We start from the raw sequence: 15,722 nt of genomic DNA on the forward strand, positions 1-15,722 counted from the left end.
GCTCAGGGGAGGGGGCCAAAGGAGGCAGGCACTGACCACTGGCCCACGCTACCCACCCAGGAGATCCGCTTCCCCAAGATGGTGACAAGCTGCTGCCGGTTCCTCTGCTACTTCTGCCGCATCAGCCGGCAGAACCAGCGCTCCATGTTCGACCACCTGAGCTACCTGCTGGAGAACAGCGGCATCGGCCTGGGTGAGAAGCCCTGAGCCCACTCCTGGCAGTCCATCCAGGCTGGGCCCCACTCTCCGCTGGCTCACTCAGTCATTCAACAAGTGTGCGTGTGTGCATGCTAAGTCACTTCAGTCGTGGACACTCTTTGTAACCGCATGGACTTAGCCCGGTCAGGCCCCTCTGTCCATGGGATTCTCCAGGCAAGAATACTAGAGTGGGTTGCTATGCCCTCCTCCAGGGGATCTTCCTAACCCAGGGATCGAACCCACGTTTCTATGTCTCCTGCATTGGCAGGCAGGTTCTTTACCACTAACGCCACCTGGGGAACTCAACCCACCCCAGATCTGGCCCTGTAATGAGTAGTGCTGGGGACACCCAGACGCCCTGGGCCTGGCCCTCATGGGGCTCACAGTGGAGTGGGGAAGACAAACCCATCCTGGACCAAGACAGCTTGGACTGCTCAGGCCTGGGATGGGGAAGCACGGGTCTGAGGAGGCACCTGACCCAGACTGGGAAAGAGGTGGTCAAGGAAGCCTTCCTGGAGGAGATGAAATAAACAAAAGTGAGACAGTCAGCCAGGCACCTCTAATGAGCATTCTCACTGCCTCTCACCCCCACAGGCATGCAGGGCTCCACCCCCCTGGACGTGGCAGCTGCCTCTGTCATTGACAACAACGAGCTGGCCTTGGCGCTGCAGGAGCAGGATCTGGAGAAGGTATGGAGGGAAGAGGCCTGGCCCGTACCTGACCTCCTGGGGCACCTGCTGATTTGGGATACACTCTAGGGGTGCTGTTGTGCAGGGTCCAGAACTGAATCACAAGGGGAATAATCTCAGGGGAGGAACAAGACCTAGTCACTCAGTCACGGTATGTGTGTGTGCTTAGTCGTTCAGTTGTGTCTGATTCTTCGTGACCCCAGGGCTGAGTGAAAATCCACGCCCCACCTCCCCAGCCATGTGGACTTGGCACATTTCTTGGCCGTCTGTGCTCCCTGCTTCTGTGTATAGCAGTGAAGAGCAGGGGCTATGGAGTTCAGCAACTTAGGTTCAACTCTCCACACTGCCCCCCTTTGCTGTGTGGCTTTGGGCTAGTGACTTAATTCTCCAGGCTTCCATCTCCTCATCTGTAGAATGAATATAATAGAAACAGTTTCATGTAGTTGTTCTGAGGATTAAATGAGTTAACCCACAAAAGCATTTACAAAACCGTACACACTGACAGTTAAGTAATTTATTTAACAAATGTTTATTGAGCACCTATTATGTGTCAGGACCTGTCCAAGGCAGTAGGGGTATGACAGTGATTGAGATGGTAAAAAATCCGTGTCCCTGTGAAGCTGACATTCTAGTTGGGAAGATGGAAAATAAACACGATGAATAAGTAAAATATATGGTGTATTAGGGCTTCCCAGGTGGCTCAGTGGTAAAAAATCTGCCTGCCAAGTAGGAGCTGCAGGAAATGTGTGTTCGACCCCTGGGTCGGGAAGATCTCCTGGAGGAGGAAATGGCAACTCAGTTCTAGTAATCTTGTTAGGATAATTCCATGGACAGAGAAGCCTGGTGGGCTACAGTCCATGGGGCCGACACAACTGAAGTGACTGAGCACGCACACATGCATGGTGTGTTAGCTAGTGACAAGTGTTAAGGAGGAATAATCAAGGGAGAAATATCAAGTGTCGGAAGGGTGTGACCAAATTTAGACAAGAGTGGTCACAGAAAGCCTCACTGAGAAAGTGATAAAGTTCTGAAGGAGACAGGGGCCATATGGACATGGAGGGGGAAGGAGAGCCTTCCAAGCTGGGAAACAGCCAGTGCAAGGGCCCTGGGGCAGGAGTGAACTCAACAAGTTTGATAAACAGCAAAGAGACCAGTGTGGTTGTAGCAGAGGGAGACAGGGTGAGTGCTAGGAGGTGAGGGCAGGGAGGTGACAAAGGCAGGCTATATGGAGGGTCTTTGGGCATAGCCCTAAGAGAGATGGCATCACAGTATTTTCAGGGTCCCTCTGACTATGTAGGGAACAGACTTGGGATTAAAGGGAACAGTGAGCCCAGGGAGAAGGGGGCTGCAATGCTCCAGCGGGGAGACGATGGTGGAAGATGAGGCTTATTGGCTGAGGGATCCAGAGACAGTCGGATTGCAGAGGTCCTAGGGCAGACAGGGACTTGTGCCTTGGGGAAGAAGGTGGTGTGGGTCAAGGCCCTGGCTGAGCCTCCCTCTACACTCAGGTGGTGTCCTACCTGGCTGGCTGTGGCCTCCAAAGCTGCCCCATGCTCCTGGCCAAAGGGTACCCAGACATTGGCTGGAACCCCTGTGGTGGCGAGCGCTACCTGGACTTCCTGCGCTTCGCTGTCTTCGTCAATGGTGAGGCGGGAGGTGGCGGTAACAGGGCGGGAGGCTGGGGGGCAGTCACGGGTCAAACCTCCCTCGGGTGTGGTCCATATTCTAGGCCACAGGCCTGGCCTGGACAGGGGTGCCTCCTAGTGGGCACAGGGCAGGGTCCGGAGGTCAAGCGGGGGCCTGGAGTTCACCCCCGAGGTGCCAGGTTGAGGGCTGCCCAGGGACGAACCCTGGGCAGTGGCTCAAGAGGCCTCCTGACTCTGTGTGCCACCAGGTGAGAGCGTGGAGGAGAACGCTAACGTGGTGGTGAGGCTGCTGATCCGCAAGCCCGAGTGCTTTGGGCCTGCCCTGCGGGGCGAGGGCGGCTCAGGGCTGCTGGCCACCATCGAAGAGGCCATCCGCATCTCCGAGGACCCCGCGCGGGACGGCCCAGGCGTCCGTAGGGACCGGCGGCGCGAGCAGTGAGTCTCCTGACCTCTCCTCGACAGAACAAACCACCCTCCCCAAGCCCCTTGATGTCGCCCCCTCCTCATATCACCACCTTCCCTTGCAGCTTCGGGGAGGAGCCCCCCGAAGAAAACCGGGTGCATCTGGGACATGCCATCATGTCCTTCTACGCTGCCTTGATTGACCTGCTGGGACGCTGTGCGCCAGAGATGCATGTGAGACCTGAAGCCCGGGCTGGGGCGCGGGGCATGGCCAACCTTGAACCTCCTCTTTCAGACATTCAGCAACCTTGATTTAGCTCTTGCTGTGTGGGTGGTCCTGGGCCAGGCAACGCTGGGGACACACCAATAACCAAGAGAGCCTGTGGCCCCACTCTCATGGACCTCCCAGTCCAGAGGGGGATACCAGGCAATGAGAGCCGGGGTTGTCAGGGCTGCAGACGAACAGCACAGGCAGAGGGATCAGGGCTGGAAATTCTAGCATTCACTCCAGGAGACAGGGTCCTACTTTATGTGCCAGCGGGTCAGGAAGGGATGGAATGACCAAAGAGGGCGTGGGGTGCCTGATGACATGCCCACCTCCCCTCTCCAGCTAATTCAAGCCGGCAAGGGTGAGGCCCTGCGGATCCGTGCCATCCTGCGCTCCCTTGTGCCCCTGGATGACCTCGTGGGCATCATCAGCCTCCCGCTGCAGATCCCCACCCTGGGCAAAGGTGCCGAGGGGCGGGACTCAGTAAGGGACTAATGTTGGGGAGGAAGCAGAGGGGCCCCAAGGGCAGCCCTGATCCCAATCTCGTTGCCCACAGACGGGGCTCTGGTGCAACCAAAGATGTCAGCATCCTTTGTGCCCGACCACAAGGCGTCAATGGTGCTCTTCCTGGACCGGGTATATGGCATTGAGAACCAGGACTTCCTGTTGCATGTGCTGGACGTGGGGTTCCTGCCCGACATGCGGGCGGCTGCCTCGCTGGACACGGTGAGTAGCCTGGCCTCCCTCCCAGCCTCCACGGTTGAGATGGGTCATGGGAACGCCTGCAGAACAGTCTAATCTGGATAATGAGGGCTCATTAATTGACTCCTGGACTTTTGTATATGTTTGAAATTTTCTTAGTCCAAAGTAATAAGGATAATAGAGACTGGGAGGAGCAGATTTGGGGCGAAGATCAGAGGCCCGGGTGGTTGAGTTGCCAGGGCAACCCCGGGAGCGTGCACGGGGACCTGATGTCCCCACCCTGCGCCCCAGGCCACTTTCAGCACGACGGAGATGGCGCTGGCGCTGAACCGCTACCTGTGCCTGGCGGTGCTGCCGCTCATCACCAAGTGTGCGCCTCTGTTTGCGGGAACGGAGCATCGTGCCATCATGGTGGACTCCATGCTTCACACGGTGTACCGCCTGTCCCGCGGCCGCTCGCTCACCAAGGCGCAGCGCGACGTCATCGAGGAATGCCTGATGGCACTCTGCAGGTGGGGCCGGACCCGGGTGGGCGGGGCTACGAGTGGGGCGGGCCTTGGGGAGAGATAACCCCGTCCTGTGCGTGTCCCCGCAGGTACATCCGCCCGTCCATGCTGCAGCACCTGCTGCGGCGCCTGGTGTTCGACGTGCCTATCCTCAACGAGTACGCCAAGATGCCGCTCAAGGTGAGGGCAAGCCCTCTTCAGCTTGCGTATTTCCATGCTCCACCCACCGCCTTGCTCTGCGCTCGGACTATGGAATTTTTCAGTATCACATCGCCTGGGCCGGTTAACCTGCAAACGTTCGGGCAGCAGGCCTCATAGAAACTTCTTTAATATTATTATTTGCATACTAGGATTCCCAGGTCATTCACTTTGCGTCATTGGTGCCTCTAGCACTCCCTAATTAGAGTTTAATTCGCCCAACAGTGAGCCAGTCCCCCTTAATTAGCATATATTTGTGTGGGGCGCACCACTTTTCCTAATCAGTATGCTTATTTGCATGCTTAGACCACCAGCCTTCCGCTATTCAAATGAGAGCATTTATTTGAATCAACAGTACCACAGCTATCCTGCATATTTGCACACTGTCTCATCTATTATTTTTTCATTTGCATGCTTCTTTGCCTAAGGAGATACCCCCAACTCACATATCTTAACTATTTTGCACAATACATCTAAATCAACCCTATTTTAAATTTGCATATGGATGGTAGAGGCTCTCTCCCCAATTAGCATATGTTTGCATGGAGTACTATGTTTTTACTTGCCATGTTAATTCACATAAGGACAGATCACTTCATCCTTATGCCCATTTGCACACGACCCTTCCTGTGGATTAATATCCGCATGCTTATTTGCGTAAAGCAACACCAGACAAATCCAGCTTTGATTTAATGCCCATCCCGATTCTGAATAAGAGTGCCAAATTTACGTAATAAACTGTCCAGGATCACTTCCCAATATGCATACCATTCTCTTATTAGCATGTCATTTGCATGATCTACACCTCCTTCATAATTTAAAATCAGTGGTACCCTGGGCCTCCCTAGGCCTTCATTTGCCTTCCCCTGTTTATGTTCCCCTCATTCATGTGTCCCCCTCTTGCTCCCACCCAGCTCCTCACCAACCACTATGAGCGCTGTTGGAAGTACTACTGCCTCCCCACAGGTTGGGCCAACTTTGGGGTCACCTCGGAGGAAGAGCTGCACCTCACTCGTAAACTCTTCTGGGGCATCTTTGACTCGCTGGCCCATAAGGTCTGAGCACCCAGGGCTCCTGAAAGAAACCTGTTTGGAGGGCTTGGGATCTGAAGTCAGGGATCCAAAATGAAATTCCCAGTTTGGGGGTTCAGGGAGGGAAGCAGTTCTACAGGTCTGGATCTAGGAGGATCTATGAGTTGGGTCTCTGGTTTGAATGTCATGGAAGAGGGAATGGGGGACTCTAGTTTGGGGGCCTGGAGAGGGTTAATTAGGGGTGCTTTGAGAGTCCAGGTGGGTCTGAGGTTTGAGTTTTAGAGTGAGACCATACTTCAGGTCTGAGCGCTTGAGAAAGAGGGTTGATTATTGGAGGGGTGAATTTGAAGTCCTGGGGCTCCGGAATTGGAAGGCTCAGCCAGGCCTGCAGTGACCCACCCTGTCCCCCTCACATTCCCCAGAAATATGATCAAGAGTTGTACCGCATGGCTATGCCCTGCCTGTGTGCCATCGCAGGGGCCCTGCCCCCAGACTACGTGGATGCCTCATACTCATCCAAGGCTGAGAAAAAGGCCACGGTGGATGCTGAAGGCAACTTTGATCCTCGGCCTGTGGAGACCCTCAAGTGAGGCCTGCGGGCAGTGGGGGGCTGGGGGAAGGAGAAGGTTTCAGAGATGGAAGGAAGGGCCAGATCCAACATCTGCTGACCCCATCCTCCCAATAGTGTGATCATCCCAGAGAAGCTGGACTCCTTCATTAACAAGTTTGCGGAGTATACACACGAGAAGTGGGCCTTCGACAAGGTCGGCATCAGGGTCCTCCCCTCCCCAGGAATTCCCCACCCTTGCCCACCTTCCTCAAGACCCCAGCTTTCCCCCAGACCCAGATCCTCCTAGAGGGCCCCAGATTTCCCTGACACCCATAACTCCTCCTGGAGCCCTCAACCCCTCCAGAGCTCCCCTTCAGAGTCCCCCAGGTTGGTGTCCACCCCTCATCCTGCTCCCACCCTCAACTCCATAGTGACACTGTCCCCACCTGTCCCATCTCATCCTTCAGATCCAGAACAACTGGTCCTATGGGGAGAACATAGATGAGGAACTCAAGACCCATCCCATGCTGAGGCCCTACAAGACCTTTTCAGAGAAGGTGACCAAACCTTGGGGCCCAAAGTTGGGGGTCCAAAACTGGGGGCTTCAGAGAGGAGGAGGCAGCTTCATAGGCTTGGATCTAGCTGGATCTGTGGATTGGAGTTCCTCACCCATGGACTTTTGTTGTTCAGCCGCTCGTTTGTGTCCAACTCTTTGGGACCCTGTGAACCGCAGCATGCGAGGCTTCCCTGTCCTTCACTATCTCAAACTTGCTCAAATTCATGTCCATTGAATCAATGATGCCATCCAGCCATCTCATCCTCTGTAGCCCCCTTCTCCTCCTATGCTCAATCTTTCCCAGCATTAGGGTCTTTTCTAATGAGTCGGCTCCATGGACTTTGCCTTCTGGCAAACCTGACTGCCTCCCATAGATCACAGACTGCTGGTGTCTCTTCTTTTAGAAACACTCAGAGGGACTAGGTTTGATTTCTTGACCATACAACTTAACTTCTCTGGGTATCATGTGTAGAGTGGGATAATGAGAGCTTGTTTGGGAGGCTGTGTTACAGGGCAGGTAAGAGACTTGGTTTTGAATTCGGACTGGACCACTTCCTAGACATATTGTCAGGGTTTTCCCCTTCTTGGGACCCTGGAGGCCAATGAGGCTGAGCCAGGAGGTCCTACCTCCCCCTCCCTCTCACCCCATTCCACTAACTTCACTCCCTCCTGTGCACCCCAGGACAAAGAGATTTACCGCTGGCCCATAAAGGAGTCCTTGAAGGCCATGATTGCCTGGGAATGGACAATAGAGAAAGCCAGGGAGGGTGAGGAGGAGAAGACGGAGAAGAAGAAAACCAGGAAGATATCCCAAAGCGCCCAGGTGGAGGCGGGGCTGGGGCAGGGGGTGGGGTCATGACGGGGTGGAGGGCGGCTAGGAGAAGGGGCGGGCCCATGAGGGGTGGGGCCAGGTAGGATGTGGGGTCGAGAGAGGGAAAAGGGCCAAGGAGGGAAGTGGGGTCAGCGGTAGCGGGAAGGCCAGGAGCGGGGTGCAGGCTAAGAGATCTGGAGCCTGAAAAACTGCAAAGGGCAGAAGAGCAGAGGGTGGCTTAGAGGCAGGCCTTTAAGGAAAGGTCGCAGAGGAGGGGATGAACTGGGTTGGGGCCTGGGCTTCCTGCGAACCAATCAAGCCCCCGGCCCCTCCCCTGTCACCCCAGACCTATGATGCAAGGGAAGGCTACAACCCGCAACCCCCCGATCTCAGTGGAGTTACCCTGTCTCGGGAGCTGCAAGTGAGTCTTCTGGCCCTTAATTTGGGAACATGGAGGTGTCTGTGGCGAGAGGAGAACATCCTCTGAATGTGGGCCTTGACCCCTTTGCATCCACTCCTAGGCCATGGCAGAACAACTGGCGGAAAATTACCACAATACATGGGGGCGCAAAAAGAAGCAGGAGCTGGAAGCCAAGGGTGAGGGCGCCCACCCCATTCCCGCACAGACTCCCCTTCTCCGCAGTTCCCCTAGTCACAGTGTCCGGAGTCCTAAGGGCCTGGGTTAGAGTTGCATGACTTTGAATGATTGCTTTCACCCCATTGAACCTTCCTTTCTGTGTCTCTCAGTTCAGTTCAGTCGCTCAGTCGTATCCAACTCTTTGCGACCCCATGGACTGCAGCACACCAGGCTTCTCTATCCATTACCAACTCCCAGAGCTTGCTCAAACTCATGTCCATTTAGTTGGTGATGCCATCCAACCATCTCATCCTCTGTGGTCCCCTTCTCCTCTTTCCTTAAACCTTTCCCAGTATAGGAGTCTTTTCCAATGAGTCAGTTCTTCACATCAGGTGGCCATCACATCAGTACTGGAGTTCCAGCTTCAGCATCAGTCCTTCCAATAAATATTCAGGGCTGATTTCTTTTAGGATGAACTGGTTGGATCTCCTTGCAGTCCAAGGGACTCTCAAGAGGCTTCTCCAACACCACAATTCAAAAGCATCAATTATTCAGTGCAGTACTCTTGCCTGGAAAATCCCATGGATGGAGGAGCCTGGTAGGCGTCAGTCCATGGGGTCGCTAAGAGTCGGACACGACTGAGTGACTTCACTTTGACTTTTCACTTTCATGCATTGGAGAAGGAAATGGCAACCCACTCCAGTATTCATGCCTAGAGAATCCCAGGGATGGGGGAGCCTGATGGGCTGCCTTCTATGGGGTCACACAGAGTCGGACACGACTGAAGCAACTTAGCAGCAGCAGCAGCAGTAGGCCTTCTTTATGGTCTAACTCTCACATCCATACATGACTACTGGAAAAACCATAGCTTTGACTAGGTGGACCTTTGTTGGCAAAGTAATGTCTCTGCTTTTTAATATGCTGTCTAGGTTGTCATAGTTTTTCTTCCAAGGAGCAAGCGTATTTTAATTTCATGGCTGCAGTCATCATCTGCAGTGATTTTGGAGCCCAAGAAAATAAAGTCTGTCACTGTTTCCATTGTTTCCCCATCTATTTGCCATGAAGTGATGGGACCGGATACCATGATCTGAGTTTTTTGAATGTTGAGTTTTAAGCCAGCTTTTTCTGTGTCTCTACAGTGAGGATAATCACAGCGTTTACTCCTGTAGGGCTGTCGAGAGGATGTGGGGAGCATCTGAAAGCAACGTTAGGTTATTCTTATCTCTGTCTATATTACTATAATTATGCACACTTTCAACTTCAGGAACCACGTCAATGAGAGATATGGATTGCGCCTCCTATCAACGCCCCTAATTTCTGGTCTTCGCTCTCCCAGGTGGTGGGACCCATCCCCTGCTGGTTCCCTACGACACGCTCACGGCCAAGGAGAAGGCACGAGATCGGGAGAAGGCCCAGGAGCTGTTGAAGTTCCTGCAGATGAACGGCTACGCGGTCACCAGGCAAGAGGGCTGGAAGCCGGGTCGGGGAGCGGTAGGGATCACGCACGGAACCCCAGCATAAGCTGGGAGAAGCGAATCCTAAGTAGCGGAGGCAGAGCCAGAGAGAGGAAGCTGATAGGGTGGGGCTGGGGCGTGATAAGAGGGGTGTGGCCTGTGGGCGGAGGCGGGGCCAGAGGGGAGGAGTCTAAGAAGGGTGGGGCCTGGAAAACGAAGGTGGGTTCCTGGAGGAGTCCAGGGGAAACTGGAAAGAGGCGGGAAATACCGTTGATCTGGGTCTGAGCTGACCCCTCGCTCTACCTGCACGCAGAGGTCTTAAGGACATGGAACTGGACACGTCTTCCATTGAGAAACGGTTCGCCTTCGGCTTCCTGCAGCAGTTGCTGCGCTGGATGGACATTTCTCAGGAGTTTATCGCCCACCTGGGTACGAAGAATTCCCTCCTCGTGCCCGCCGTAGCTGCAGTTTCATCTAGGGACCCAGTTCACGCATTTCTGTCCCCGCCCCCGCGCCCTCCCCATTTAGTCATTGAGCTAGACATTGTTCTAGGGATTTAGAATAGGACGATGAACAAGATAAAGATCCCTGTCCTTTGGCAATTTACCTTCCCGTGGTGGATACATTCCCGCGGTGGATTCAGACAATTAACGTTGGAAATAACGTGATCACTTAGTGTGTTAGAAAGTGATTAGTGTTATGGGGAGAGGAATACACTAGAGCCAGCTAAAGAGGGCTGGGAGTGTGGGCCAGTTGTAATTGTAAATAGAATATTCCAGGAAGCTAGGGAGAGCGCTACTTGGTCATCTGGGGAGAGTAAATCAGGCAGAGGATCAGCCCGCGCAGAGGTTGTAGATGTATTAGGAGGTCTGTGTGGCTGAAGCAGAGTGGGGTGGGTGGGGTGGTGGGCAGAATGAGAGGAAATGGGGTCAGAAAGGTGACAGACAGATCACACCAGGCTGTAAGCCATGGTGAGGACTGTGGCTTGAGTGAGATGGTGCCCTGTGGGCAGTCTAAGCAGGAGAGGACCCTGGTCTGCCTTGGGTGTTCACAGGCTCCCTCTGACTGCCTGTGGGGGGGTCAGGGGCAAAACAGAATTAGAACTGGGAGATTCTGGGCCTAGTTTGAAGGCTGAGGCTGTTAAGACGTCTTGCAATGCCTCTTATATGTCACTAAGAATCACAGGTGGGGCCCCTGTAATCCAAGCTTCCCCCAGAGAGCCACCCTGGAACCCCCAAATTCCCTTCAGCTAAGTGAAAGGCCCAGCAGGATTCACTCACACATCTCACCCCAAATCCCATGCGAGTGGGACCCCTGTGCTGCACACCCTCCTGGATCCTCCCTTTCCTCCCGAACCTCAGTTTCCTCATCTGTGAAATGGGGATTCTGTTCACTATAACCAGCAGTGGTTCTGTCCCTTATTTGCTAAGTGACCTGAAGTAAGCTGTTGCACCTCAATTTCCTCATCTGTAAAATGGGGACAAAGGACCAGCCAGGCCTCCCATGTTGGGAGGAGATTTTACGAGGACTTTTCTCACGGTGTCAGAGATATAGCAAGTGTTTAGTAATTAAGCCTTATTTTATTATTATTTTAGTAGTATTATTTTAATAATATGAATTATTACTATCATAATGATGATTGAAACAGATTTCTATTTAAAGTTAAATCTAGGGGACTTCCCTGGCAGTCTAGTGGTTAAGACTCCATGCTTCCAGTGCAGGGGGCACGAGTTTAATCCTGGTCAGGGAACTAAGATGCCACATGCCATGCACTGCAGCCAAAAACAGGCTAAATTTAGCTTTTAAAATTTCCCCTCCTCACCTATCACAAATTCTTTTCTTCCTGTCTACATTGACTTCTTTTTTCATTTATTCATTCCATATTTACTCAGTGCCAGGTGAGGAGGGGGAATGGCCTTACCCCATTCCAGTTTGTCCTTCTCTCCATTTTCAGCATCTGGAAGGGATTGATCAAGGAGTTGGGATCAGATGAAAACAGGGAAGAGAGGTTTGCCTCAAAGCCGACAGCAGTGACTTCATACCAGGAGCTTATCTGCTGTCATACCCTCAGTCTGCCCCATCAGAAAACCCTGAGTTCCCTAGACTTGAAGCCACCATGACCGCTGTTTGCCTTCCCCCACCAGAGGCCGTGGTCAGCAGTGGACGAGTGGAAAAGTCCCCTCATGAACAGGAGATTAAATTCTTTGCCAAGGTGAGAGGTGGCCACAGAAGCTGAAGGAGGCTGGGGACTGGTGGGCTTTCCTCGCCCTCCACCCAATCCCCTTTATCTCTTCCCCATGCCCCCAGATCCTGCTCCCTTTGATCAACCAGTACTTCACCAACCACTGCCTCTATTTCCTGTCCACCCCGGCCAAAGTGCTGGGCAGTGGTGGCCACGCCTCCAACAAGGAGAAGGAAATGATCACCAGGTGCGTCCCCCCTCCCTCCCCAGCCCCGGGACTTCTGACTCAGACCCCTGACCTCATGGCGTTGTAATCCTGGGTCCTTTTCTCCCAACCTTGGACTTTAAGGGCTCTGTCCTGGGTGCTGGGCACTGATTAGTCTACCTGCAGAGGTGATTGAAGGGCTAGGGTGACAAGCTGTCCTGGTGTGCCCCCCAGGATACGGGACTTTCAGGCAGACTGGATTGAGTCGGTCATCCTATCAGAAAGGCAGATTGGCCTCCCCATCCCCAGCATCCCAGTTACTGCTTGCGACTCTCTAGCTGGTTCAGCTCTCTGCCCCTCCCCCTCCCTCTGTCTCCTTCATTTTCTCCCCCATCATCCTTTCTCCTCCTGGCTCTGTCCCTCCCTCCCTGTCTTCCCTGTCTCTCCTCCTCTGATTGTGTCCCCTCGCTGTCCTCGCTCCCCGTTTCCCCTGTCCTGTTCCTTTCTCTTTCTTCAGCCTCTTCTGCAAGCTTGCGGCTCTTGTCCGTCACCGAGTCTCTCTCTTTGGTGAGTAGGTCTGCTGCCCAAGCCCTTCTCCCCAGTCTTCCCTCTCTTCGCCTCTTCACAACCTCACCCTGAAGAGATATGGTTCATGCCTTAATCTGAACAACCTTCACTGTTCTTCCTCTGGACTTGGACATGGAGTGGGTAGTCCTGGGGATGGGACAGTGGCTGGGAGAGTCCTGGGCCCTGCCACCCAGGAGTGCCCAGACTCCTCACCAGACAGCAATGGCCCAGAAGTCAGGGCTGGGGTGGGGGAGGGACCGGCAGGGGGTCACAGGATGAGGAAAGGACAGGGGCCTATGGAGTGGGGGTGGGTGGGCAGAGAGAGGTGAGTTGAGGTGGGTGAAGAGGGAGGTGCCGTCGTCATAACCCTTCCTTCACCCAGGCCCACCTTCCTCCCCCAGGCACGGATGCCCCAGCTGTGGTCAACTGTCTTCACATCCTGGCACGCTCTCTGGATGCCAGGTGGGGCCATGGGTCACGGTGCCCACTCCCATTCTACCCCTGCCCCCCGCCACCACCCACCCCCTGTTCTCCTGGACTCTCTGCTGTCTCGAATCTCAGATTGCAGAATGCCCCTACTTCCCTCCTAGGACCGTGATGAAGTCTGGCCCCGAGATCGTGAAGGCTGGCCTCCGTTCCTTCTTTGAGAGTGCCTCGGAGGACATTGAGAAGATGGTGGAGAACCTGCGGCTCGGCAAGGTGTCGCAGGCGCGCACGCAGGTGAAGGGCGTGGGCCAGAACCTCACCTACACCACCGTGGCCCTGCTGCCGGTCCTCACCACCCTCTTCCAGCACATCGCCCAGCATCAGTTTGGAGACGATGTTATCCGTAAGGGCTACTGATCCCAGGGACCGGGGTGGGGCTGGGGGTGTCAGTTCCACCAACACCATCCATCCCAGTGTGCCTGGTAGAGTCTGCGGGTGTTTCAGTGTTACGTTTATTGAGAGGTTTCATTGCCGTAAGCAAAGTGTGCATTCGGTTCAGTAAATTGGTAGGGAAGAGAATGAGTTAATCAGAATATTCATTCCACAGATCTAACAAAAGACCCTCCTTCACTGTAGCTTAAGCAAGTTACATGTATATTTCTTTTTAAAAACGTCTTTACTTATTTATTTACTTTTGGCTGTATTGGCTTCCCAGGTGGCGCTAGTGGTAAAGAACCCACTTGCCAGTGCAGGAGACATAAGAGACACGGGTTCAATCCCTGGGTTGGGAAGATCCCCTGGAGGAGGGCGTGGCAACCCACTCCAGTATTCTTGCCTGAAGAGTCCCATGGACAGAGGAACCTGGCGGGCTGCAGTCCGTAGGGTCACAAGGAGTCAGACACGACTGAAACAGCTTAGCACACACGTACACGTTGGGTCTTCATTGCAGCACACGGGCTTCCCTCTGGTTGAGGTGCGCGAGCTTAGCTGTCCCTTGGTTTTACCTTTCACTTTTTAGTGTAGCTTCCCAGGTGGCTCAGCGGTAAAGAATCTGCCTGCCAGCGTAGGAGACGTGGGTTCGATTCCTGGGTTGGGGAGATCCCCTGGAGAAGGAAATGGCAACCCACTCCAGTATTCTTGCCTGAAGAATCCCATGGGCAGAGGAGCCTGGTGGGCTACAGTCCATGGGGTTGCAAAAGAGTTGGACACGACTTCGTGACTAAACCACCACCACTTATGATGAAGGGATCTCCAAACTTTTTGATGAACTCTTGAATATGAGCTGCACACACAGTGACACCTCATCCCTACATATTCAGCCTGGAACATCTAGATGTTGCAGAACCTTTTCTCCTGTAACCACAATTTCAGTATCACTCTTAACCTGACTATGGTTAGATTTCCCCATTACCCTCAAAATGTCTTTGATTTGTTTTTGAATTCAGAATTCAGCGAGGTTTCTCTCACTGCATGTGGTTGTCATGTCTCTGTTGCCTCTTTTCAATTTAGAACAGTCCCCCTGCCCCCTCATGATATTTAGGAAGTTGATGAGGTTCTTAACCTGGCCTCCTGGGGAGTGTGTGGATAACCAAGATTGGAGTCAGGATTGGATGTCTGTTTGCATATTCTGTAGACAGTGTCCAGCATTATCATCAGAGAGATCCATGACCCTTCTCCAAGGAAAGAAAAACTAGCTTTTATTGAATGTCTGCTGTGTGCCCTGTCCCAATTGCTTTCCGGGTATTAATTATTAATATTAATAATTATTAGTATATTAATTATTATAATTAATAATACTTTCCAAGTATTGTTTAATCTTCACAGCAACTCCGTAAGGAAAATACTATATTTATCCCCATTTTACAGAGAGGGAAACTGAGGCCCAAGCTAGTAAATGGCAGGCTGGCTCTACAGCCCCTGCTCTTACTCTGTCATTTGGAGACAAAGAAGGGGGTTAGGGGAGGACCGGACTAACCCCAACCCCACCCTTCCTCCCCTACTCAGTGGATGACGTCCAGGTCTCTTGCTACCGAACACTGTGCAGTATCTACTCTCTGGGGACCACCAGGAACCCTTACGTGGAAAAGTAAGGAGAGAGATAGTTTGGGGCTGGGGTGGGGACTGTTGGGGCTCAGGGACGTGAGGGCTCAGGAGAAGATGGGAGTGAGTGAAAAGCTGGGAGATGGTTTGTCCTCAGAAGACGTGCGCACGGTGGCAACTGCAGTTCCTCAGTGTGGCCACGTGAGGGCGCTCATAGGCCAGTGAAGGTGGCCAGAGGCCCTTGGCACCAGGATGCTAGGTTGTTCTCCACTGGCAGGGGGTACGCAGAAACTCTGGTGGCCCACGGGAGCCAGGCATGCTGGGGGGGGGTGGCTGGCAGTGCCCAAGTGGGCTTTCCTGAGCCCAGATCACCGATGGAGAAAGAGGACATTCAGGAAAGCCAGGGAAATGGCTACATGGGTGGCCGCCGGTGAATGGCAGCTCTGCCCCTAAGGGTTCTGGGAGAGGCACTTCTGTGGAGTACGGGACTGGGATCCAGGACTGGGCAGAGGGGGCTTGGAAGCTAAGTACAACCTTCTCTTCCAGATTGCGGCCAGCCCTGGGCGAGTGCCTGGCCCGCCTGGCTGCGGCCATGCCAGTGGCGTTCCTGGAGCCGCAGCTGAATGAATACAACGCCTGCTCAGTGTACACCACCAAGTCTCCCCGGGAGCGGGCCAGTAAGTGGGGTGGGGCTGGGGCGGCTGGCAAGGGTTG

At 53.7% G+C, this 15,722-nt stretch overlaps 1 protein-coding gene across 5 annotated transcripts in view; it reads left to right on the top strand.

Moving 5' to 3' along the window:
* RYR1 (ryanodine receptor 1) overlaps positions 1-15,722 on the top strand; it is a 127,992-nt gene that overhangs the window by 54,064 nt on the left and 58,206 nt on the right. For all 5 annotated transcript variants that reach the window (XM_055554322.1, XM_055554325.1, XM_055554323.1 and 2 more), the window contains exons 41-65: positions 61-193; positions 793-887; positions 2,396-2,531; positions 2,782-2,968; positions 3,061-3,169; positions 3,546-3,666; positions 3,760-3,929; positions 4,197-4,417; positions 4,501-4,591; positions 5,524-5,664; positions 6,063-6,226; positions 6,326-6,404; positions 6,658-6,747; positions 7,429-7,569; positions 7,904-7,978; positions 8,079-8,154; positions 9,471-9,594; positions 9,902-10,017; positions 11,733-11,800; positions 11,896-12,017; positions 12,493-12,542; positions 12,944-13,004; positions 13,133-13,371; positions 14,973-15,054; positions 15,555-15,685. In XM_055554322.1, coding sequence (XP_055410297.1) covers positions 61-193; positions 793-887; positions 2,396-2,531; positions 2,782-2,968; positions 3,061-3,169; positions 3,546-3,666; positions 3,760-3,929; positions 4,197-4,417; positions 4,501-4,591; positions 5,524-5,664; positions 6,063-6,226; positions 6,326-6,404; positions 6,658-6,747; positions 7,429-7,569; positions 7,904-7,978; positions 8,079-8,154; positions 9,471-9,594; positions 9,902-10,017; positions 11,733-11,800; positions 11,896-12,017; positions 12,493-12,542; positions 12,944-13,004; positions 13,133-13,371; positions 14,973-15,054; positions 15,555-15,685 — 3,022 coding nt within the window. The remainder of the gene's footprint in view (positions 1-60; positions 194-792; positions 888-2,395; positions 2,532-2,781; positions 2,969-3,060; positions 3,170-3,545; positions 3,667-3,759; positions 3,930-4,196; positions 4,418-4,500; positions 4,592-5,523; positions 5,665-6,062; positions 6,227-6,325; positions 6,405-6,657; positions 6,748-7,428; positions 7,570-7,903; positions 7,979-8,078; positions 8,155-9,470; positions 9,595-9,901; positions 10,018-11,732; positions 11,801-11,895; positions 12,018-12,492; positions 12,543-12,943; positions 13,005-13,132; positions 13,372-14,972; positions 15,055-15,554; positions 15,686-15,722) is intronic.

The sequence above is a fragment of the Bubalus kerabau genome, chromosome 17 (assembly GCF_029407905.1).
Source record: "Bubalus kerabau isolate K-KA32 ecotype Philippines breed swamp buffalo chromosome 17, PCC_UOA_SB_1v2, whole genome shotgun sequence".
Taxonomy (NCBI): domain Eukaryota; kingdom Metazoa; phylum Chordata; class Mammalia; order Artiodactyla; family Bovidae; genus Bubalus; species Bubalus kerabau.